The sequence below is a fragment of the Colius striatus genome, chromosome 1 (assembly GCF_028858725.1).
Source record: "Colius striatus isolate bColStr4 chromosome 1, bColStr4.1.hap1, whole genome shotgun sequence".
Taxonomy (NCBI): Eukaryota; Metazoa; Chordata; class Aves; order Coliiformes; family Coliidae; genus Colius; species Colius striatus.
This window is the reverse complement of record NC_084759.1, coordinates 154,001,557-154,025,809: the sequence shown is the minus strand read 5'-3', so window position 1 is coordinate 154,025,809 and position 24,253 is coordinate 154,001,557. Positions and strand designations below refer to the sequence as shown.

General features: G+C 40.1%; 1 protein-coding gene across 1 annotated transcript in view; it reads left to right on the top strand.

Moving 5' to 3' along the window:
- The first annotated feature begins 14,196 nt into the window (after positions 1 to 14,196).
- MRTFA (myocardin related transcription factor A) overlaps positions 14,197 to 24,253 on the top strand; it is an 81,530-nt gene continuing 71,473 nt past the window's right edge. Inside the window, exons 1-2 of the mRNA XM_062014961.1 lie at positions 14,197 to 14,214; positions 14,268 to 14,529. Of these exons, the coding sequence (XP_061870945.1) occupies positions 14,197 to 14,214; positions 14,268 to 14,529 (280 nt within the window). The remainder of the gene's footprint in view (positions 14,215 to 14,267; positions 14,530 to 24,253) is intronic.

Sequence of the window (24,253 nt, the reverse complement as noted above, 5' to 3'; positions counted from 1 at the left end):
ACTCATTCTTTCTGCAACTGTTTATATGTGGGAGGATACAGCTCTGAGCAAAGATGTGACAGGATTCACTTTCTGTCAATTACAGGGAAACTTTTCCTCCTTCAGGAAAGAACTTCAGGAAAAGCATTGAAAGACTCTACTTGAATGATTTAAGTTATATTTTAAAGTATTATTTCTTCTGATTTTTTATAGTAGAATAAGAAGTTTCCCAACAGAATGTAGTAACAGTCTGCATCGTAACTTTGTTTCTATTCCATTGTGTAAGATAGACTTAAACCTGAGTGAGAGGTTTCTCTGAGTGATTTGTAGGGCCAAGTTAGTATTAGCCCTAACGTAACTGTGTCTCTGAATTTGCCGTCCTACATCCTGTCAGGCACACTTTACAGGAACAGATCACTTGAAGTCTGAGTCTTTTCAGAGCCTCCATCTCAGAGGCAGCAGGACTGTTGGAAAGATGGGATATGAATTCTGCATTGCTACGTTCTGATCAGACTTTCGAATCATGTCAGAGAGCTTCTGTGTTGTTCAGACATGCTCAAACTCCAAGTCACCAGTGAAGGCAATAAGCCATTGTAATCACTGGAATAGCAGCCATCTGGCTTGAACGTGTAAACACTGACATATAAACATTTCCACTGGATGGAGAAGTTTATCAGCAAGATGAGACTTCTGCGTTTCTTAGAGATGACACTATTTTTGCTTCAGAAAATCTAGGACAGTAGAGTTTTGCCTGCATTGACTACGTAGTGAAGGGAGGAATGAGTATTGGAGGAATGTTTTGATGGTGCTATAAGCAAAGGATAACAAAAGCACTTCAACTGTGGAATTTTGCCAGAAAATGTTTCAGTTATCAGATTAATCTTAGCTCCCTCACCACAATATAGAAGGAGCAGTAAAAGAGTTTGCCTTTGAGTACAGTTGTTAGTCTATTCTGCTAAATCCGTGTGAAGTCTGGCTTGTTACTTTGAAAGCAGGGTGTGTCTGTTTTCTGTTGTTCCATCTCAAACTGGATTGAAATTCCATGGTGTGCCTGAATAAGGAGGATGATAGAAATACATAGTACCTGCAGCATCTCTTAACTGATTGGCAGACATATTAGAAAATAAGTCAATGATTGTCCATACCTATTGCAAACCAGCTTATCTCTTGCTTGGGGTTCAGGCGACTAAGTAGTAAATTGCAGGATGCAATACTTCGACCACCTAAGATCGAGCAGCAACTTCTGTGACATATAAGACTGAAGGCTTTAAAGTTGGCCTTCTGTTGGCCAGAGTATCTGGAATAAAACTTTAGTTCTTAGTAGAGAAAGAAAGATAAATACATGCTGTCCTGGATGATGAATTATTGTAGGGGAGAACAAGGATCTCTGGACATCTGAGAAGGCTAATGGGAATTCTGGAAACTCAGGAGAGGTAAAAAAATTGAAACAGGGAAGTTAATTCAGTAATTTGTCCTGTTTTCTGAGTGTGTGTTTGTGTGCACACTTACACATGCATGTCCTTTCCTGAAGGATAGAACTAAGTTTTTACAAAGATGCTAAAAATCACTGAGTGTTATGTGTGTGTTTATATACATATCTATGCAATTTTCATGCATGCCTTAAGAGGTAAAACTTCAAGGTCTTCCCTGTTGTTCCAGATGAGAAGTCTATCCAGCCTGGTGTCTTGCATTTGCTGGATTCTGAGAATGAGTGCCTTGGAAAGGATGTAGAACTGGAGATGTATAGAGAGGTTCTTCCCCCTTCTGCCTCACCTTGCCAGCTGATTAGGGATATCCTAGCATATTCTTCAGACCTGGAATATTCAGCAGTTTTAGTTTTTCCAGAGAAAAACATGCTGAAGAAAACACAAAAGTTTGGTTTTGTGGGGCTTTTTTTACTGGTTATGGGGCCACGTCTGTAAAATACTGGCAGATGCTCTGTAGGTGGGATGGGCAGACCAAGAAAAGGCTTAGTGTTGGAGCTGTTTTTGACTCAAATGAGATTCAAGAGAACATGGATCTTAAGTACTGGAAATTAAACGCAGCAGCATGATTGTCCAGCTTTATCGGTGCTGTTGCAATCTTAAATTGGAAAAGACTATCCAGTGAACCAAGATTACTGGAAATTAGTGATTAGCCATCAGAAGTCTTCAAATAAAATACATCTCTAACATCACACTTTCACATGAAAAGCAGTTTCAGGAGTACCTGTGTCTCAAAAAACCCAACCCCAGCAATCACCAAAAGTAAAAAACCTCGCTCAAAACCTAATGATGCCAAAAGCTTCCACTGGTGTAAAGATTTAATACATGGATAAATTTCCCTTACTTATTTGTTATTTAAAAAACCCAACATCGTCACAAGTAAACATTTGATACTTAAATTTTCATGTTCTGTGCTTAATGCCATCAGAAGAATGCTCCAGCAAAATTGTTTTATCGGACTATAAAAGGCACTTTGGTCATCAGATTGGAATACTGAAATCTTAACAGTGGTTAGTTGTTTACTATGTCTGTGGAAAACTTTCTTTGACTTCTTGGGGCCTTTTTGTCTTGCTTTTTAGGAAATCTGCAATCTGCAGTCCTGTAAAAAGAGCATGGAAAAGATACGCTTGATTTCATAGCCTTGCGTCATTGTATTTTAATTGCAGTTGTATCAGCTACTTTAATAAAGAAAAAATAATTACTCATTATGGGTTCTCAAATCTATTATTTAAGTGGTTGTAAGTAATTCTACATACTGCCTTGATGGCAAATACCGTAAGGGGTGGCAGAGTGACTTCTTGATTCTGTGGTAGAGCCATAATTAATGTATGCTGGCACGTTTTAGTCAAAGAATGATTGAAACATCTTCTGAAAGGAATTGTAAGGGAAGCCTACTTTTTTTGACATTTTTATCAGTATTGCAAATCCCTTCTCCTGTAAGTTGTTAATTGAAGGAGAGTTGACCAAGCAGATGTGCAGGTTGTTACCTATAGCTGCTTCTAAACAGCTTTCTTTTGTTGTTTGGGGAACAGGGAACGCTCAAGTTTTGCGATACGGTGATTATTCAAGCACGTAGTTGCCGTCTTTCATTCCTCAGAAGAGACTAATCAGTCTAATTGGTTTTATTCCTTCTGATATTGAACCAGTAGACAGCTCATTCTACATTTATTTTTCTTTTGTTTTCTTTTTTCACTCCAACCATGTTTAACACTTGTGTCCCAAGCCTGTCTAGCCTGAAGTTTGTATTCGGGGAGGTGCCTGGATTTCTTTTATTTTCCCTTATTGACAGAACGTCGTGGCACCTCAACTGCAGTTCTGTGCTTCTGGTGTCTACCAAGCCTTGAAGTCTCAAAAGCTCTGAGGAGGAAATGGAATGGAAATTGTGTTAAAACCTTCATATGAAAGGGTTTGGGTTTTTTTAAAGGTGGCTAAGGAAGTAGGAGTGAAAGTACGGCAACTACAAACCAACTCCTGACTCTTTTTATTGCTATTTGACACAGTAGTCTTCCAGAGCCTCTGAAGTAATTATATGGTAGTGAAGTACTCCTGCCCATGTCTATTAGATCTGCATTGCCAGAGAAAAATGCTGTGTTACTTCAGTACATTTATGAGTCTTCAAGGTGCACTGGATGATTCCTCTCTCCCATCCTCCAAACTGGGATTCCCATTGCAGCCTTGGCAAATCTCCAAAATATAGTACTTTACTTTTCCTTGTTTTTTGGGGGTTGGATAACGTGGTGTAATAAACTAGTCATAACAGTCGTCTTCTATCCAATGTTTAAGAATTATTTCAGTACCAGGATGGGAAGATTGAGTCTATCGTATGTTGAATATTTTCATTCTTCAGAACTGACAAAGCAATAGTCCTAAAGTAAAAAATCTGCTTTGCAAGTAGCTTTGGTATGTGTATACACATGTGATGGTCTTTCTGTTGTTTCAGTCCAGCTTCTGTTGCGTGTGCCAAATAAGTTCAAGACTGTATGAATAAAAAATCCTAGATAAAAGACTTTGCTCCTTACTCTGAACGGAGAATAGACTGTGTCGTTTATTAAGATCTCAGTATATCTGTCCTGTTTCCTCTTTCAGTGACTGAGGAGAGAGCTGCTGGCATGGAATTGAGCTGGGTTTGTCCGTGGGAACTGTGAGTAAGGTATGTGTATTGTCTTCTCTTTGCTGTCTTTAGTCTGCACCTCTTGTTCTGAAGTGCTGAATTAAAAATTGCTGTGCTCACCATTGTGAAGGGATAGAAGTGTGTTAGAGATGGCATATTTTTAGTTTGTGCTAGTGTTAGCTGTGACAGCTGCCCAGCAAGGACTTTATAATGGAAGAGTATAAATGGCAGACTTGTTCACTTTTCACTGCTGCTTAGCCTTGTCACAAATCACCTGGTACTGTTGTAAACGTTTTTCAGTGTTACTGATACTTGTCTCACTTGGCTGATGTATTCAAGTGTATCAGGGCAGACAATTGTATCTATAGGGTAGAGCTGTAATGTGTGCAAAACTGTATCCACGTTTACCATGGTACAGTAGCACTCAAAAGAGAGGGTGATGTATGCAGACGTTATCTATGGTCCCAGGCTGAGTCTTACAGTAAAGAATAGAAAACACCTATTCTAGCACCAGAACAAAAGTCTTGGTTTAGACGTCCTTCATATGCTGACTCTTAGTATTGTTGCTTCAAAGAAAGCAGTAGTGAAGGTTGAATTTGGTATCCTTTGAAGCTGCAAAAAAACAGCAGCACTGGTGATTTCTCCACCCCTCCACCATGTTCTTTGCCCACATTCATTAGATTTACAAGTTAGGTAGCACTTCTTGAGTATTTTCTACTTCTTTTCAGTGAACTGTTTAGTTTAGACAAATAATATGCTTCTCTGTGAATCACTGAAGAAAATTCTTATCTATTTCTTGGTAGTGGGGAAGTCCAAGGATGGAAGGTCAACTGTTATGGGAAAAAAGGGGAACTGAGTATCCGATAGCTCAGCCTCAACTGTTGGACTTTCCAGTTAAATAATATGTCATGCTGGGTAGCTACATTAGGAAGTGCCAGTAAATTCAAAGAAATTTGGATTCCACACCCAGTGTCCGTTGAAGGAGAGGAGAGGCAAAGTCAAATCAGATTGGTTTAATTTCTGTAGGCAGTTTAATACTCTCATGACTAAAGAATGTGAATGGGGTCAGAAAACTTCTTTCAGACTCTGTTTCAGGCTTGTTTTTTTACACTGTACCTGAGGTAACTAGAAGCAGTTACTTCTCACTGGGCCCTGCTCCTCTGATTTTGGGATTTTGGTTTTTGTTTTTGGATGAGATCTAATGAACCTGTGGTTGCAGGGTTCAGGTTGCTAGCACAGTGGGAAAACAAGCATGTTTCAAGGTATTGCTTTCCATCAGAACAGCAAGCTGAAATGACTTGCTCTGTGACTGCAAAACCACTAGATTTGAAGGAAGGATTTTGAAGGTCCCATTTGAGGTGGGATTTTGAAACTGAGGTGAGGCGATACAATATGGACCTACACTCTCAGTCACAGCCCACGGTCAGATTGAATTAGCTAAAATGTAAAACTACTTCCTCAGATGCACAAAAATAAGTGGCAAAAAAGCCTCGCCATGAGTGCCTTAAGCTTCTTAGGTGATGCTGTTTTGCCTCCTCTTTTGCTCTGACATGAATGCTTGTGCCAGGAACTGAACTGACAGAAATCTAACTACTTTTATTTCCTTTTATAAAAAAAAATAATATATTTTAGTCCAGACTCACTCCTTGAGCTATCTTTCCTTCCTTCCCCAAGTCACCACTTTGTTATGCCCTAGGCCATCCAGTTCTTGTCCCAAAGTCCAAATCTTCTGTGTAAGAAACAATATGCTTTCAAGTGAAGTCTTATTTCTAATCTCCTCTTGTCTAATGACTTTCTCATCCCAGTCTGCCCTGAATTCACGTTCAATGTGAGTTTCTTCATACTTTCTCAGCCCCTCGCTTTTCTTGCCACGAGTTTCCAAGGCAAAGCTCACATCTGGCTGCGGATTGTCAGCATTCCCTTTTCTAGTTTGTTGCAGCCTCCCTACTTCCCTTGGTTGCTGGCATCCGTCGCCACATGCCTTTGCCACTGGCTGGATGCGTTGCTCCATCTGCTTGCCCCTTTGAGGCGGGGAGGAATGTTTTGCCTCTGACATGGAGGGCATTTTAAAAAATGCATCAGACAGCAATGGCAGGGAAGTCGGTCGGAAGGTGGTGGAAAGCAGGCAGTCCTGTTCTAAGCACACTGTAGTTCATCATGCATTTCTTTGGCACCAGTACAGGCTTTAACAGCTTGCTCCCTTTCACAGCTCCCTCTGTTTTGCTGGCATGGCTGTTTGTGTGGCCATGGTGAGCCACTCTGGGGAACAGATCCTTCTGGAAAGAAGTGGGGGTTTTTGTTTGATTATTTTTCATCTGATCCAGTACATGTTGTCTCCATAAGATTTATGCTTGTTTCACAATGAGGAAGGTATGAGAGTGGGAATGTGTAGCAGATTGCTTAAATTGGCACTGCTGCTAGATGTTTAAGTGTGCTCTTTGACATTACAAAGCTGGGCATTTCTGCTTCTTCCCTTGCATTAGAGCTAGTGATTGTGCAGCCACAGGGCACATCCAGCTAGTTGACCGATGCTGTAGAAAATGGTTCCTAATCTTTTGCGGAGGTAATTGTCTGCTGGTTCCTCTGACCTGAACCACCGCACTCATTAGATCAGACAAAAAGGAACCAAAAGGAACCAATAGCTCAGTAGCAGAAGGCTGAATTTCTCTTTTAATTAACAGCTTGAGCTGTATCATTACTAAGGCCTAAAATATACAGGCATTCCCGTTGACATGAGACCTGAACATCGCATCTTTTTTTTTGCTTTCTTTTGTTCTTTGGACTTTGGTAGAAATTATTGTTTAGCTGTCCTCTTTAGTATCACAGACTAGACGGTTAATTCAACACACTGAGAGGTATGGTAGAATTATGTGTCTATAAACTGCTTCACCAGTTTATAGCTCAACATCCTCTGGAATTAGAAGACCTCTTCCTCATCCATGGTTTGAGCTTAAATAAGAACTTCAGAAATTGGTGGAGAGTTCATTCTTTTTGAGCAAGGAATGTTTATTATAAATATCATTGTAATTCTCAAAAGTAGCTTTGGTATTTTCAGTTCTTCTGGAACCCAAAGCTCCATAAGCTTGAAAGCCACAAAGTTCCTCCAAATAATTTTTAAATAATGAAAAATATTTCTTAAAATACATCTGGAATGCCAAACTACATTTCTTACTCTCCTGTTTGTGGTTTTAAGAAATGGATGATTTTTCAAGACCTCTTAAAGGCCTTCTATCACTGCTGGACTGAGTGAAATAAATGCCAGTGTCCTATGAAGGAAATACTTAGGGCTTGAGAAATATGACTCTTGCTGAGTCCTTCTTAAAATCATGTGTGAGTCTGTGTTTATCTACAGCAGAAATTATGGAGTTGTTTGCTTTGCATTAGGTATGTTATTTGCAACTTTTTTACCCCAAGTCTTGACACCTCTATATAGCTGTTTATGCCTTTTGTCTGACAACAATTCTTGCCATTTTCTCGCTGGCCTGAGCATGTTTTTTGACTCTTTGACTGATAGATTTGTGGGAGGTGGTAGCAGACAGACTTCTGGTAATGATTCAAAGATGTGTTCTCTTAATGTAATGTTACTGGCACGGTATACATATAGATTCAGGTTCTTTTGCTCAGATAGAAAGTTGTGCTCATCCATGTTTTACCAGCATCTTTTTTTCATGGGTTGCAATCTTTGCATTCTCAATGAGGGCTTTGTAGTGTAGTGGTTTGTGGTCACGATAGAATGGACAGTTTACACCTCCAAGTCGCTAGTTCTAATCCAGAAGGAATTTGGTTACTTTTGGACTGCTTTTGGCTTGCCACCCTCCCTGCCCCCAAATTTCTGTGAAAGTGAAAGACATTGATGACTGGTTCATTTTGCATAAGACAAATGAATGTGGAGTATGTATGTTAAAATAAAGCCCTGTAGTCTAAGAAGGTCTCTCTTTTTTGTGGTCTGCACAGTGATTCCTCAAGAGCAAGCTATGAAGTTGTTGGAGTACAGTCTTTGTGGTGGTTGCCTTGTTGCTTTCTGTATTGTATGTGCTTTATGGAAAGTGTCATCAGTTTAACTCTTGATTAACTGGAGAAGTAATTCCACCAACAGCTGTGTGCCTGGGTTAAGCTGACTGACAGGAAACTAAATAAAATTTTTCAGTACAACCTTGGAAGTCTTCCTGTTGCTGACTTTTCTTTCATATCTAAAGAGAAAAGGGATGTCTTTGGATCATTAGAGCTTCTTGAGCTAATGAGATGCTTCATCTTCCATGTGCTGCAAACTTCATTTCTCTTGGGTTGTTGTTTTGATTTGTGGTGACCTGGGGCATATAGTTGCCTTTGGGCATGTCATGGCATTCTCTTCCTCTCTTCTCACTCATTTCAAAAATTCATCGACTTAAAGACACTTTGCCCCAAGATTGCCTCTTCTTTTGGCTGGATGATCTCAGCTGACATAATCATTTAACAGAAGGCTGCTCTTAAATTTAAAATAAAAGAACCTGTCTTCTCAAAATAGCCCAGCTGCACACACATATTGTTGCTGTTAGGTGCTGGAGGTTGCTTAGCAATTCTTAGATTGGTAGGAAATTGCTATTACCCTGGCAACTCAGCCCCAAAAATGCAAACAAGGGAAAGCTGTTTATAGAGGTGCCCTGGTCTGATTTGGGAAATGTGTGCGTGCTATTTCTTTTTTTGTCCTTTTTATGTGCCTCTCTGATTTTTACTTACTTTTCAATTCCTTTTTGTTTTGTATGTTTTATTCTGGTTATTGAGATTTTGCATTAGGGAAGGTGGTATTGTTTCCCTGGTTCATATAAATATTGCCTGTCAAGATCTTGATTGTGCCATGAGTATGTGAATATGGCCAAGATTGAGAGAAGTCTAAAGGCATGAAGACCTAGTGCTTGTGTCCCTGTGCAACATGAACGTTGGATAGATGGAATTGTATCACAGCAGCTTAAGGTGACATTGCTACCAGAACTAGCCATCCTGATTTCTTTTTATTTCCTTGTACATCCTCCTCCCTCATGCTAGCCCAAGTTTTTGTGTGGCTGATTGGAAAGCTGGATCAGGAAGTGATGAAGATTAAATCTGGTAGTTTGTGTGTGGGCAGGTCAAATGTAACACGGATCAGTTCCTTGATCTGGTTCAGCCTGTGCTGGCCTGCAGGATGTGAGAGTGAGCAGGCGGGACTGTTCCTTTTGTTGGCAATGCCAGTTTAGTGTCTAACCAGAGGATGTGGTCTTATGATACAGCTAAGTTGGTCTAAGATAGCTCTTGCCAAAAGAGATGATCTTGGATGTGTGCCTTTGTTGATTCCTGGTGCCAACATTGATGCTTGTCTGGCCTTACGGTGGGGTGATTAATGAAGCTAAAATGACGGGAAACTAATCCTAATCCTTTCTTCACCTCCCAGTTTTCTTCTCACTTAGCTCTGTGACCTAGCTTAAGTGTGGGTCAGACAGGTTTCACTATTGCACATGTCTGTCTCTTGTTTTCCCTTTACCTTTTGGGCTTTGAGCTATCCTTCAGTGATTCTGGACAAGCAGCTTTACAAAAAGTTTCTTCTAGTGATTTTTTTCATATGGTAAATGCGAAGTAGAATACTTTTTTCACCATGGAGCAAGCTAATCAGGTTTACTCTGTTTACGGTGGTTATGTGGAGGATCCAGTTAAAAAGCTACTATGTAGGAGCTGCAGAGTAATTTAGTCTTTGTAGTTTGCATGATTGCTAAAGATACTGCTTTTCAAAAAAATCTTATTGGCTATGGTTCTTAGTCTTACACCTTGTGCAAAATTGACTCTGCCCTGGTTGCCTCTCTGAAACTTCAGTTTCTTAGATGTCTCCAAAGCCAGAAAGGGATAAAGATTATTTATATATTTACAAGTAGTGTCTAATGTTTCTTTCAAGCAGCTCCATTTTCCTCCTAGTCTTGTAGTCCATGCTTGTATTGTTGTGTCAGTGGTTTTGTGCTTTCTAGCAACATAATTTGAGCACCTCTGGCTCCCTAGACCTCACTATTGCCTCTGCATTATGGTGACACAGCTCTGTGTGTAGTTGGCAATGAACTAGATTGAGGAACTGATTTTTGCTGAATACCCAGGAAAAACAGATTGTTTTCAGCTACATTGACTTCCCCAGTTGAAGAAGGGGCAGCGTAGGGACAGAAAGAAACAGCTGGTCCGTGGAGGACTTGAGGCTTGCTCAAGCTGGTGTTACTGCTGTGGAACATCTGTGAGATCACAGCCACTCTTATCCTGGAAGCAGTTGGCCTAAAAGAAGAAAAATGCCATGATAGAAAACTTTTATTTCGTTAGGAAACAGATACAAGTCCTTGAGGGCGCTCACCCTGAAACCTTTATCGAGGATAAGAGATCCATGCTCTTAAAACTGTCCATCAGCTTCTGGATGACTCACTTAAAGATCATGGTATGGCCCATTTCTTTATGGGAAAACTTCTTGTCTGTTCAGAAACAACAGGAAAACAAACATTTCAACATTTTAATTAGGTTCTAAATATTAGCGTGTATAACTAACTGATTGATCGTTCTACAAAGACAGTTACAGAGTGGTGTAACCGTCTGGGAAGTCTAAAAACAACCTTAGTGTTTTAGTTGCAGAAGAGGATTCCATGCCTTTCCCAGGACTTCCAAGTAGTGCAGCACGGATGATTATAAATCCTCAAAGCATCTTCCAAATCCCTCTCTGTCCTCATCAGACTTTTAATTGAAAACATTAAAATCAAACTCACCCAATTATAGCTTTTACTGTGATTTTGTGGACTGGATGTGTTTTTTTTTAAGTGGGGATACATTACATACTAAGACTTAGCATCGCTCTGAAAAAAAAGTTCTTGTTTCCTTAGGTAGTGGCTAGATGTTTGGATGTACTAGTGGCCTAAGCAGGTTCTCTTCCCTGGACTGTACTGACACAAGTGTTGGTGGAGCTGCATGGCAAAGTGTACCAGGGTCTTGATAAAGCTGGAGTGTGAAGCAGAAGACTAGCTTTTACATTTTTCTTGCTGGTTTATCATGTCACTGCAGATTCTTCTGGTGGCCTGAAATGGGAGGGATGTGGAAGAAGGAGAATGCAGGATTTAAACATATATTTAATGGTTCATTCCAGTTGAGTCTCATTTGAGCTGCAGCCCTACTTGGAGTAACGTGAGTAGTGTTCAGGCTACTTGAGATGCATGGTGTCAGGCTGTGATGCTTTTTGTGTTTTGTGGCAGTGTTCTCCTGTACTCAACTGTAGCTTGTATGAAGGAATCAATCCAGCTGAAAAATAACCTAGGAAATAATGCATTTCAGCTCAATCAGCCTTCTGATACAGTTTGCAGTGTGGCTTTACAAGCTGGCACAACGCAGGACACAGTAGCAGGGCAAGGTTTGCTGAAGCTGTGCTACCTTTGATGTGGGATGAACACTGAAGGACATGCTGACTAGGATTAAGAACATGGTATCTTCCATCTGTGTTGTGTTCTGCATGAGTCAGGAAACCTGCAAGTCAAGGTCCAGCTGCGCTGAAGTTCCATCGGACAGTTTACTGGAGAAAGTCTAGTTTGTAATCCCAGTACCAATGAACACCACTTGTTATGGAGTTGCTCAGGGTTACATAGCAAACTGGTGTGTGAGAATCGATGTCTTGCTCTGCTCTGTGCTGTAGCTGGCTGGGCTAGGCTGCTTCCACTGAAGCTTGGAATGCTGCTTTTACATAAAGGATATCATTTCAGTGGACTGTCTTATGTGAATATAACTAGACTAGGGAGATAGATTCTGGTTTACAACATTAAGTGGTATTTGAAATGTAATTTTTTGGAGTTTATGCAGGTTACTTCTCGTTTAGAAGAAAATCCAATGTGTTAGAAGTTCCTGAGTACATTTGCTGTTTATGTAGTTGAAGCAGATCTTATGTATTTGAGACAGGTCAAGCTTTTTTTTTTTTTTCTCCACTTTCAGAAAGGGGAAAGAACTCTTTCTTTTCTAAAGCAGATTGAGGAGGGAAAGTTGAGTCTCTTTGCCATTCCAAATTCTTGCTGGGTGGGTGTTACCTGGGTGGGTGCTGTCGCTGGCTTGTGGATTGAGGCCTGGCTGTGCTTGTCCTCCCACGTGATCTGACCTAACCATCATGTGGTACTAGGCAAAGTGTAACATCTCCAGTACCTCTCCTCTGATAAAGCAAATTGTCTTTGGCTCCTGTAAGATGGTGACAGCAGTCCTTACCAGACAGCCTGCTAACTGAGCAATTACGCTTCCATTTATCCCCTTTCCACAGGCCTCCCATCCTACAGGGACAGGGCCTGATGCCAATTATATTGGTCATGATTTAAGTCTTCCCAGCTTTTGCAGTGACTGGTACGACTTATAAAAATCCTATTTTAAGTCTGTCGTTTATGGGTGTGTGTTTCCAGGCTTTCTGTATCCATTGTAAAGAGAAAGACACAATCCCAATTTTTCCTCTTTGCAGATTACCGTTAACGGTTTGCTCTCAGATGGATATGAGCAATGTTTGCTTTGGACAGGAAATATATCAAGGAAGGGGTAGACAATTTCTAGCCAAATCGTAACTGAAGTAAAAGCAAATATTTCAGATGGCAGTAAGGTTTGGCTGTGTCTCATTTTTCATGCTACATCAAGCACCAGCTTCAGTTGGTGACTTTTGTTCCTTTATTCTTTTTTTCCCTCTCCACCCTTCTTTTCCTTACTTCTCTTCAGGTCATGACATAGGGTCCTGGGAATGAATGTGTGACAACATGGATGAAATAGTATGTATTCATTACCGATAAATAATTTTTGCCTTGAAGATGCACTGAAGAAATTGTTGGAACAAATGTACTACCATTTGGAACTATGTTCTGGGTATTTCAGAGCAAGCCTTACTAATTAAACGAAGTACAAAACTGAAATGGAGTTGAGGAGAAACGCTATTTGAGCTACTTTATCAGCTGTTAATGCGGTGGTATTGCCACACTGATTCAGGTTAATTATGAGTGTTAAGTGGGGAATACTTAATAAAAAACTGTTAAAAGCATTGTTCCAAGTTTATGCTTTCTGATTAGTTTCTGGAGGATTATGCTGATGGTTTTTACTTTGCTTCCTTTGCAGCTTGCTTTACCTGCATCTTTTTGAAGCTGAAGGTTGCTTCTGCAAACAGCTTTTGGTTGACAAGTTATTATGGTGCAGCACGGCTATGTAGTTGTAGTCTTCTGAGTTTAGGCTGGTTGAAACAGCAGCGTACTAAGAAGCAGGAGACTTCCCTCTTCATTAATCAAAACCAAATATGATTGCCCTTGTATAATGTCAATTAATGTTTAAATGTTGACACAGTAACCATTTCACTGGAGACTTCCAGCTGATTTGCTTCTGTTTAAATTACTAAACAGAAAATAATTTTAATGTAGTAGTGACATTTAAATTCTTATTTAAAGAACAATGGAAATGCCATCAAACATTTAAAAATTGCTTATTTCATTAAAGCTCTTTATATATTGCACACTTCTGATACTGTAGACGATGTTTCAGATAGGAAGGGGTTTTTTTTGTTCCTTCTATGAGGAATATTTTTCTCGCATACATTTCTAGTGATAGGGGTTGGAAGGGACCTTTAGAGATCATCTAGTCCAACTGCTCTGCAGAAGCAGGTCTACCTAGATCAGCTATGAGAGTAAATTTGGAAGAGAGAATGGAGCAAGATATTTTTTTCAACTGCAATCAATTTTTATTTGAAAACCCTCGTTTGTTGTACTCAACTGTCCTTCTAGGTTTATTAGGAAGGATTGCTTTACCTGATTGGATTTCAAATTGACAGTTGTCCTGTTAAAGCTATAGTTGGTATAAAAGGACAGTATTCAAGGGTTCAGCAAGGTTGTGGATAGGCTGACTTCATTGAAGCAACTCAGTCTGTGTCATCTCAAAACTGGGTTCCTGAAGTATCAAAAGTTGAGATTGCTATCATTTTCTTAATAAGTATGAGAGCAATCTGTAGTTTAAGTGGTGACGCAGTTGGAATTTTATGCAAGTTTCTGAACTGCTGGGTTTACCAAGTTTCAGTCACTACTTGGCTTTGAATTGATGATGATAACGCAAACACTGTGTGCTAAAGAGCATGTTTCTCTAGAATGTAGGAACGTCATGATGAACTGGACGTGTGGTGTAAGACTCCCATGTGAGACTTATGGTTTTGTTTCTTCTGATTTGTCTTGCAGGTTGCCATCACGAAAGCCAAAGTGGATTTCTCCGGTGTGGTGTGCCTGCCCCCTTCCGTCATTGCTGGAAATGGGCTGGACGGAGGAGGGGCTGGCGAAAATGATGACGAGCCGGTGCTGGTGTCGCTTTCGGCGGCCCCCAGCCCGCAGAGTGAAGCTGTTGCCAATGAGCTGCAGGAGCTCTCCTTGCAGCCCGAGCTGACCCTTAACCTCCATCATGGCCGAAACCCCAACCTTCCTCCGCTCAGTGAACGGAAGAATGGTAAGTGGGACAGTGCACTCGTGCCTCATGTTGTATGTTCTCACCAAGGAAGTACCGTGGTGGCATCGTGGGATGTGTTCTGGTGACAGGAATGATTCTTATTGCTTCTTACCATGTTTTGTTTGTATGAAGAACTAATAATCTAGAGTTAGCTAGGTGGATGTACATTGTTTGATGGAAAGAATTGACATTACTGGCTGTGGAACTTCCAGAGAGCTGTTGTAATAACAGATTTAGATTATGGTTCTAGGTGAATACCAGAAAGAACTTCTGCATGCTTTGTGGTGCCTATGAGCTGTGCAAAGCTGAGACAGTCAGTCAAAGGAAGTGTTAGCTCATCTTCAGACTATAGCCATCTGTAGATTTTTCTCTGCCATCTTGATCTGTGCTTAATAAGGGTGAGCAGCTTTCTCACTGCAAATGTCTGAAAGGTTCTGTCAGACTTGCAGGAAGGAGGAACAAGACCTAAAAAGACCCAGTAGGCCTTCTAATCCTAGAGTGAGAATGACCTGCTTATGTTTCTTAAGTTGTGGGTAGCTTACAGACCAGTTTAGTATGAATCCCCCTAACAGTTTGTTGGATGGCAGTGGAGTGGCAAAATACAGGGTCACTTGATGACCAGGATTCCTCATTTTGGAAAAATGTGACCTGGCTGAAGCTCAGGATCACCATGCTGCCATGAAAGCCTTTGCCCGTTCAGTCCCATCCTGTGACAGACTGGTGAAACCGTTTGATTAGCTAGTATATGAATTCCTCCACTCCACTCTGTGAAGCTGGTGGCTCTTGGCACTGTGAAGGTCTTGCTAGAATCTGAATTCTTGCTATCAACTGCAAGATGGATGGATTTGAACATGATCGAGTCCTGGGCATCTTAGCATCTTAGTGTCAGGCATTATATGTTTCGTTTACATAGAGTTGTGTGGCACATCATATTGGAAGTGCTGGGGAGTTTTGAAGCGGCTTCACAGAACATAATGCTTAAAGTGAAACGATTTAGAATATGTACAAATACCTAAATGCTGGGTGTCAGGAGGTTGGGACATCCCTTTTTTTGATGGTATCTAACAACAGGACAAGGGGTAATGGGATGAAGCTGGAACACACAAAGTTCCACTTAAATATAAGAAAAAACTCTTTCACTGTTGAGGTGAGGGAGCCCCGGCACAGGCTGCCCAGGGAGGGTGTGGAGTCTCCTTCCTTGGAGATCAAGACCCACCTGGTCATGTTCCTATGTGACCTGATCTAGGTAGACCTGCTTCTGCAGGGGAGTTGGACTAGATGATCTCTAAAGGTCCCTTCCAACCCTACCGTTCTATAATTCTATGTAAACTGCAGGACACTAAATTTGGGTTGGAGGGATACCTTACTTTACGTGCCTGGTTCTTTAACTCCAGAAACTTGAGCTTGCCCTTCTCTGAACAGTGTACCAATGTTTTACTGGTTGGAAGAATTAACTAACTTCAATCCAAAATACTGTTTAAGAGGATAAAAAGAGTTTCCTCATTCATATACATTATACCATCATTATGTGATTACAGTCATGTTTACACTTCAAATGGGAGAAGTTAAGAACTGCAAAAATGGAACAAAAGGCTCCTAATCCTTAATATTTTCAGTCTTCTAAGTGTAAGATAAAAGACAACAGATGGAAATAAAAGTGGTCGTGGTAAATAAAAGGGAAGAAATTAGAATGTTAGCATGGTAGACTGATCTCAACACATCTCAACTAGTAGTAGACTTGGGCATTTTATAGTTATGAAGGCAAGGAGAAATTTCAAATGAAATTTAACTGAGGTAGTTTTGAAACTGGCAGAGGGCTTAATGACAGCATGAGAAAAACATACGAGCCTTTGTTTCCAGAACCTGGCAGCTGGCCTCCTGAAGGTGACATTGTGAATTTACTGGAGGCAGGGTTCTTCTCTTCTTAGTGAATAAGAGATGATTAAGGGTCCTGAATCGGGAAGAAGCAGTTTATTCTTGACCACCAGGAAAGGGATACTAGTGCTGGGAATGGATAAGAGTACTTTTCTAGGAAAATGAAACTTCTAGCAGCGCTTTGAATGTATACAAGCAGGGCACAAAAACATTTGTTATGGTCTGAGGAAAGGATATTCTCTCACAGAAAAAGAGCGAGCCTTTCTATGATTCAGTTGTTTGGATAGTTTTAAAAATTGGTATCTTGGGAATGTTTTATAGAAATAGATGGTTTTTCTCTGTCAGAACAGTGTTATTTTTATGGACTCAGACTTGAAGCTGTAGCATTGTGGGCTGCAAATCTGCTTGACTGGAACAGGTGAAATAGAATTGGGTTGAAAACGTATTTGAAGAGGAGCACCTCTGCCCATGCCTTCTGCCAGAGAAAATGAGGATATTCCCGGAAATGACTCATTAGGTGGGTCTCTTCAGAGCCCATTCTTTATCAGGGCACAGCACAATAGTGGGAATTTTACTGCTGGAGGTGCAGCTTTTCAGACAAGGCATAAAGTCCAAAGTCCTTGATCTAGATTAGCTGAATATTCCTTATCTTCAGAGGTATACAATGGTGTTTTCTCCTAGGCTTCAGTATGCTGTTATGGGTTGTTTGTGTGTACATTCACTGAAGCATTGTGGGACTGAAAAGTGCTGTTGGAATATGGTTATCTGCGAACTGTGGCAGCATAAACGGAGACATGGTCTAGTGAGCTGTTGAGAAACAGAGCTGATGCATTTTGAATTAATAAACTTGTTCCCTCAAATAATAACTTTTCAGTTATCTTGGAGCAGAGGTTACATAGTTGTTGAAAGCTGTTGACCTTGCTAAAGCTCCTTTTAAAAAATATGTCGCTTTGTTGTTGTGCTTCAGACGTTAAAAAACCTTTAGAGATGATCTGCCAGTTGAGATGGCAATCTACTTAAACATCTGAGCAATCCAAAGCAGTTGTAGAGGCTTATCTTGTGCAGTGAAACTGCTGCTGTGACAACTTGCCAAATTCAAGGTATGAGGAAGATTCAAGCTGAGTGGCAGTGGGAGGGAAAGAGATGGTAAATAAGAGACTTGCTGGAAGCTGCCTATCTGTGTCAAAGGGTCTCCCGTTTGCAGTTCTAAACAGGCATTGCTGACTCACAACTGAACTACTTTTGAGTGCTTCTAACAGGTTAACCCCTTCATGTAGCACTTGCTTACAGAAGGCTTTGTTTATTTGTAGATGTCTGTTGAAAATTATTAGGTGGATCTGTACTGAAATTGTTACTTGAGGCTGTGGTTCTGGAACATAAACTATTAGCTGAGTTAAAATAGAAATGTCTTTGGCATGTGAAGCATCATGGAATCTTGTATCCCATGGGAGAACTGGGAGTGCAGTCCTGTATGGACATGTTGCCATATGTCCTAGAACAGTGTATTCCTTTTTGGGTTTTTTTTTTTTCAGCTCTTAGAGAACTGAAGAGCAGTAGGAGACAGTTTCTGTGGGTTTTCCTCTTGGTTTTGTTTCAGACTTAGGCCCATCTTTGCATTCTTCTTCCTTATCCACAGTTACACATTAACCTTGTAGGTGTGTGTACCTTCAAGGATAGGTACATTAGGTTGGTGTAAAGACAAGGCTTTAAACATCTTGACTGAATAGTTACACTAAATTAAAATGCAATAAAAACTATTAAGTATATGTGTAAAGTATTGGAACATAGCACATAGATAGGAAACAATTTATTGTCACTTCGGTAGAAGGAACCTTATGTGGTAAGATGTTAGTAAAATATTTTGACAGAATTATATAGTCCTATTCAGACATCAAGCTTAAGGTGTAGTTATTTCATTTGTCTTTGTAGTTCACAGCCAATTTTCTACCAAACCTCACATTCCTTCTCCTTTTTTTAACCCGCGTTCATCAGGGCCTCAACTTTCTTAACTATGAGAGATGGCCTATGACTGACTCATCCATTGCCACACAAGCTGAAAAAAGGTCATTACAGACTCACCTGAAGCTCTTTCGTGTATCTTGATTTTTCTCAGTCACCTGTACTAAGATGCCAAGATAACTTTTCCCAACCCTTAAGGCAGGGTTAGAGAAAGGCCCTCATGAATGTGGTTAAAGAAAAGAAAAACAAGTGATGAATATAAAAATCTTCTGCAATATGATAATTTCTGACCAAAATTGTGCTATTTAACTTTCGTTTGAAATTTTGGTAATTGCTCCATTAGCTTATTGATTCTCTCCCTTGACCCATTTCCCCCAGATAAATTCATAGTAGTTATTGTGCAGAAGTAAAAGATGTTTAGCTGAAAGTCTACAACAGTCCTGGTTTCTTCTCACTGTAGGCTTGTTTAAGATGAGGTAACATTCTTTCGAATGAACTATTGCATTTTATGATTAAAGGTTTGAACAAAACATGCACCAGCTTGTCAATTTTGGGGGTTTACTTGATCTGGGATGCTTGCTTCCTACAAAATACCATATGTGCTGGGGGGAAAGAGATGAGTTGGAATGTGTGGAATTTCAATATGACTCAAAGTCATGTAACAGGCATATGCTTAGGTATCAGAAGGTACTCTTGTTACTGTAAAGCCTGAGTGCTGTACAAAGCATGGGATTAATTGTTGGCACGTAAGCTGCTGGTGATTATACTCACTTATAAATTGCAGAGTTGAACTTTTAAAATGGTTCCAAGAAGCTAATTTAGTGCCTATGTGCCTATGCCTATTTACTGTTAAAAGTCAAGAGTAATATTTTAAATGTTTATTAGGGCACTTTCATCTTATTTTAAAGAATTGTGTAGGTGATTGCTCCTGTAATTCTTTTATTACACTATACATTCATATCTCCCTCACCTTTCCCTTTCCCATCCTGGATTGTCATTACACTGAATGCAGTCAGATTTAAATAAATCTTAAAGTATAATTTATTACAGCGATTTTGCAGATTTTACAGTGGTCTTCTTACTGCTCTGACTTTTAAAAATATTGGTAATGTTTTCATAAAATTGAGTTCTAAACTGTGCTTTTAAAAAAGTGAATTGTGACCTGTGAACTCATTTAAGAAGTTAAGGATATTTGCTTATCAACAAGGTTAGGATTTTATTCCTGAGAAAAAAGATTTTGAGGAGGCAAGATTCAGCTTTTGGGTTTTTTGTTCTAGTGTATACTGAACTTTTAGAACAGTGTGACTCAAAGTTACATTTAATTACCAAGTGGTGGTTACTGCCTCATCCAGAACTTACATGTGAAGAAGACTAAGTCTGCATTGCAACAAAAAGACCCAGGCAGGAAATATATAGCTTTCTCTGATCTGTCCTTCACACACATTCCAATGGGATTTGCTGTTTTGCTCTTGTGTGTGAGTAAGGGGAATGGTTGTTAGAATAAAAACAACCAGTCTGTCTTGGATAGATTTGTGTTACGAGACTTTATGTCCCAGGAGGCTATAAATTTAGCATGCTGTCTGAAAGTTTCTGATAGAGCTATGAGATTCAGAGCATGATGGAAATGACTGGCTGTTATTGATGGGTGCTACTAAACAGCTGAGAAGTGGTAATCTCTTGAAATATTTAAAACAAACTTAATGATGAGGGAATAGTTGAGCTGGAAGGAGTCATGCCAAAGGCAGCTTTACTGTGGTGGCTTTAACAAGTTAACTCTCAATACAGTTTTTGTTTGCTCCTGATCAAGTTAAGATTAATGTTCTCCAATCACTAGTTTGTAATTTTCCTCTCCCTTCTGTTTTTCCCTTCTATTTTCTCATTTCAGTTTGCTTGTGAGGTTTGAAGGTTCAGGGCTGATGGATGAATGTTAGACATATAATTTGATAGCTATTTAAAAAACATTCCTTTTTCATTAATTTAACTGCTTGCTAAACAAGTCAGGCCCAGATCTGGGCAGCTATTTTGTCTGTGTGAGTAAGGACTTCTGCTGCTGATTTTGCTGTTTTTAAGTATTAGGGATAATAATGGGGAAAGGAAGTCTGGTTCTTTAGAGGGAGAATGCCATTCTTAAACAGTGAGTGGCTGCTTCATGCAAGAAAGATTGCACCATTTCACAATAGTCATAGAATCATAGAATGGTTTGAATTGGAAGAGACCTTGAAGATCATTTAGTTCCAACTCCCCTGCCATGGGTAGGGATACCTTCCACCATACCAGGTTGCTCAAACCCCATCCAACCTGTCATTGAACGCTTTGAGGGATGGAGCATCCACAACCTCTCTTGGCAACTTATTCCAGTGCATCACCACCCTCATGGTGAAGAACTTCCTTCTTCCTCCTTAATTTAGGCCTACTGTCTTTCAATTTAAAGCCATTACCCCTTGGCCTGTCACTGTGTGCTTTTGTAAAAAGCCCCTCTTTGGCTTTCTTGTAGGCCCCCTTTCCATGTGGTAGGATCTCCCCACAGCCTTCTCTTCTCCAGGCTGAACAACCCCAACTCTCTCAGCCTGTCTTCACAGGAGAGGTGCTCCAGCCCTCTGATCATCTTCATGGCCCTTCTCTGGACTCACTCCAACAGGTCCATGTCCTCCTTATATTGGGTGCCCCAGAGCTGGACCCAATACTACAGTGTCATGAGAGCATGGTAAAGGAGGAGAATCACAACCCTTGACCTGCTGATCTTACTCCTTTTGATGCAACCCAGGATACAGTTGGCTTTCTGGGCTCCAAGCATACAGGTCACATTGAGCTTCTTGTCAGCCAACAACCATGAGTCCTTCTCCTCAGGGCTGCCCTTAATCCATTCTCTGCTAGTACTTAGCAAACTGAATCCTAGCTCCTGTTTTGTATGGCTTTTGTCATGAAAATGTTCATTTTTCTTTGAATTCCTCTGTGCTGGGGATACTATCAGCCACTTCTGAAGGCTGTAGCCAACGGAGTGAACGAATCTCTGTCCAGAGACATTCGGTCATGCAGTCTTCATCTTCCTTGCTGGTCAAACAAGCAACATCCTGGTTAATGCTTTAAATTTCATCTGTCTGTTCATGGTCACTGATAGTGCAGACCTGCATACTTAAGAGACTTAAGTTCCATTCTTGCTTGGACACTGTAGAAAACATTGCCCTTCCACTTTCCTCATACTGTTTCCCTTTATATGTTCACGTGTTAGCACAAAAATAAGCAAACATTCTGCTGAAAATCAATAGCTTCCTTTAATTTTTATGAACATGGATATTCAGGATAGGTGCTAAAGGGACTTATTTCTGTCATTAGTGTCTCTGAATTCTTGGGGTACAGTGCACCACTGCAATTCCTTTCCATAAAGACTGCACAGCAAGAATAAACATGGAGGCTTGCATTTTTTTTCCAGTTTGGCTCCTAATCTAGGACGGTATAGGTGGCATTTGAATACAAGAGAAGCCCAAGTGAGATAAATCTTGTCCTTTTACAACACACTGCTGACTTAAGCAGTGTGTAAATCAGTTAAATACTACAATATTTTCACTGTAGGAGATTTTCCTATATTGTTTAAAGCTGCTAGATGAGTGTCTCCTGCTTCCTTTGAAGCCCTAGATGCATTTGTTTGGGGGAAGCAAGATGTGTTGTTAAAACCTGCCATGCTCTTCTCTCAGCTGTTGAGCAGCTGTTGGAGAGTTCTTGCATCTGAGTGCTAGAGAAGCCCTGAAGTTATATTTAAGACCGGAGGGGTCAGAAAACAGTGCTAAAGCAGCTTTGTACACCCAATTACTCATCTTCATGAATACTACTGTGGCAGGAGAGGGGTTCTGACTTTCTACAAAGGGATTTTAAGTCTCAAAAATTAGTCTGTCTTTGATGGAGAGCTCAATATATTTTTGTGCCTGGTGCAAATACATGCAATTACTTACTTAGATGACCTAATGAGAAATGATGATGAGCCTTCGTGGAAAGAAGGGGAATAAGGGAAAGCTGCTCTGGGGACAGAAGCTTTGGAATTAGTTTGTTAAGATAATTAAATTATCTGTTGGGCAAATTACGTGAGACTCTTTAGAGACTGAAATTGAATTTCCTGACTGTTGGGAACTAAAATCATCTAGTGAGGAAAAGACTTAATTCTATTTTTATCTTTTACTCAAAAAATATTTGACTGTAAAAGTTTTGTCCACTATCATAAATAATTTGAAACTAATCATCTGGATGTGGGAAGCACAGCTTAATCTCTTTTTTTTTTTTAATGTCCAGATTGGTTGGAGGAAGAGTTTGAGCCACAATGGTAAAAGTCTGAAGGAGAAAGGGTGTTTTGTATGTTGTTTATTAAGCTACCTTATATTTAGAAAAAGTTCCAGTCCTTTTTTTTACAAAAACTCAGGTTCAGTGGTCAGCAAAGGGAGTCGATAGGGAAATAGTGCAATTTTCAAGGAAAAAGTCTGGTAAAGTCTGAAGAAAAGTGACTGATCTGTCAGCAGGATGTATATGTTTTTGGCCATGTTGTTACAAAGCCGAGGATGTCTGCATGTTTATGTTAACACTGGGTCTCCTTGTCCTTGGAATGAAACTGCCTCATCAGCAGAGAGAGTGCCTTAGGGGTTTGAAAGTCTACCCAAGACGTCATCCTCTTCTTAAAGGGGAAAAAACTGCCAGTTCTAGTGTCTCTGACCCCTTCCTCCCCGTTCCCCCCGCACCCCCGCCTTTTACTTACAGAGCATCAAGGGGCGGACCTTACTTCTGCAAACTACACATCTTGTGTTCCCCTCTGAGTATTCATTTTTCTCCTTGCAGTAATTTGAATCTGGGCTGTTCCAACTTGCCTGTAATGAATAAGCAAAGAACTGCATGTTGAAAGACTGAGTTTTCTTAGTAGGCACAGTTTTCATCATCTTGAATGAGACTGAAGTTGAGAGGTCCTCTTCGGGTTGTTTTGTTTTGGAGTTTTTTTGGACATATCTGTGTTTATCTATATATAAAGAGAGGTCTTTAAAGGATCGTAACTGTTGAGAAAAGGATCAACATGACACTGCTGGAACCAGAAATGCAGATGACAACACTCCAATCAGGTATCCCTCCAAACATATCCCATGGGTAGATTTTGCTAGTGAATCACGGTTGCTGAACTATGTAGGGAGTGCCAGGAGGCTGTGTGACTTTTGAGTACAGTCAAATTAGAGTACTGTGGTAACTTCATGTGCAGGTTGCAGATAGATACTAGTTGGGTGTTAAATACTGATCACTTTGAAGCTTCATCAGAGATAAAATTCTCTTTCTGTTCTTCGTTTCTTGGTCCTCAGTGTTGAATTTCAGTGCCTCATGAAGATTAGAAAACCCCAGTTAAATCCAGGGCTCATTCTAAAGAAATTTCTTCTTTTTAGCTTTTGGCTGATTTATGGGGTTTTACTGTTAATTATTTTTAAGTCAAACATTGTCATGATACTTTGGAGAGATTTAAAATTGTGTATTTTGGGAAAAGCACTTCTGCTTTGGAACTTCCCATGACTTGTTTTATATTTTGAAAGACTGTTTCCTCGTGAATGAAAATGGTCTTGTGTTTATACGATTTTGTCCTAAATATTGTGGTTGTCTTGTGGTACCGTGCTTACTTGTTAGATCTCTGCAGAGTTGCATTTCTGATGTGTAAGACGTGCTAGAGTGAGAATTATCTTTAATTTCGGCAATATGATGTACTTCTGTAGGGCATTTTTATCTGAGGCTTTAGAACATTTTGTAGTCGTCCAACTTAATAAATATGTATAGATATGAATGACCTCTGTTCTGTGGATGGGAACAGAGACTGCCTGTAACCTTGGTAAGATCCAACCACAAACTAGTAGTAGCCTAGGAGTTTGAGTTTGCACTC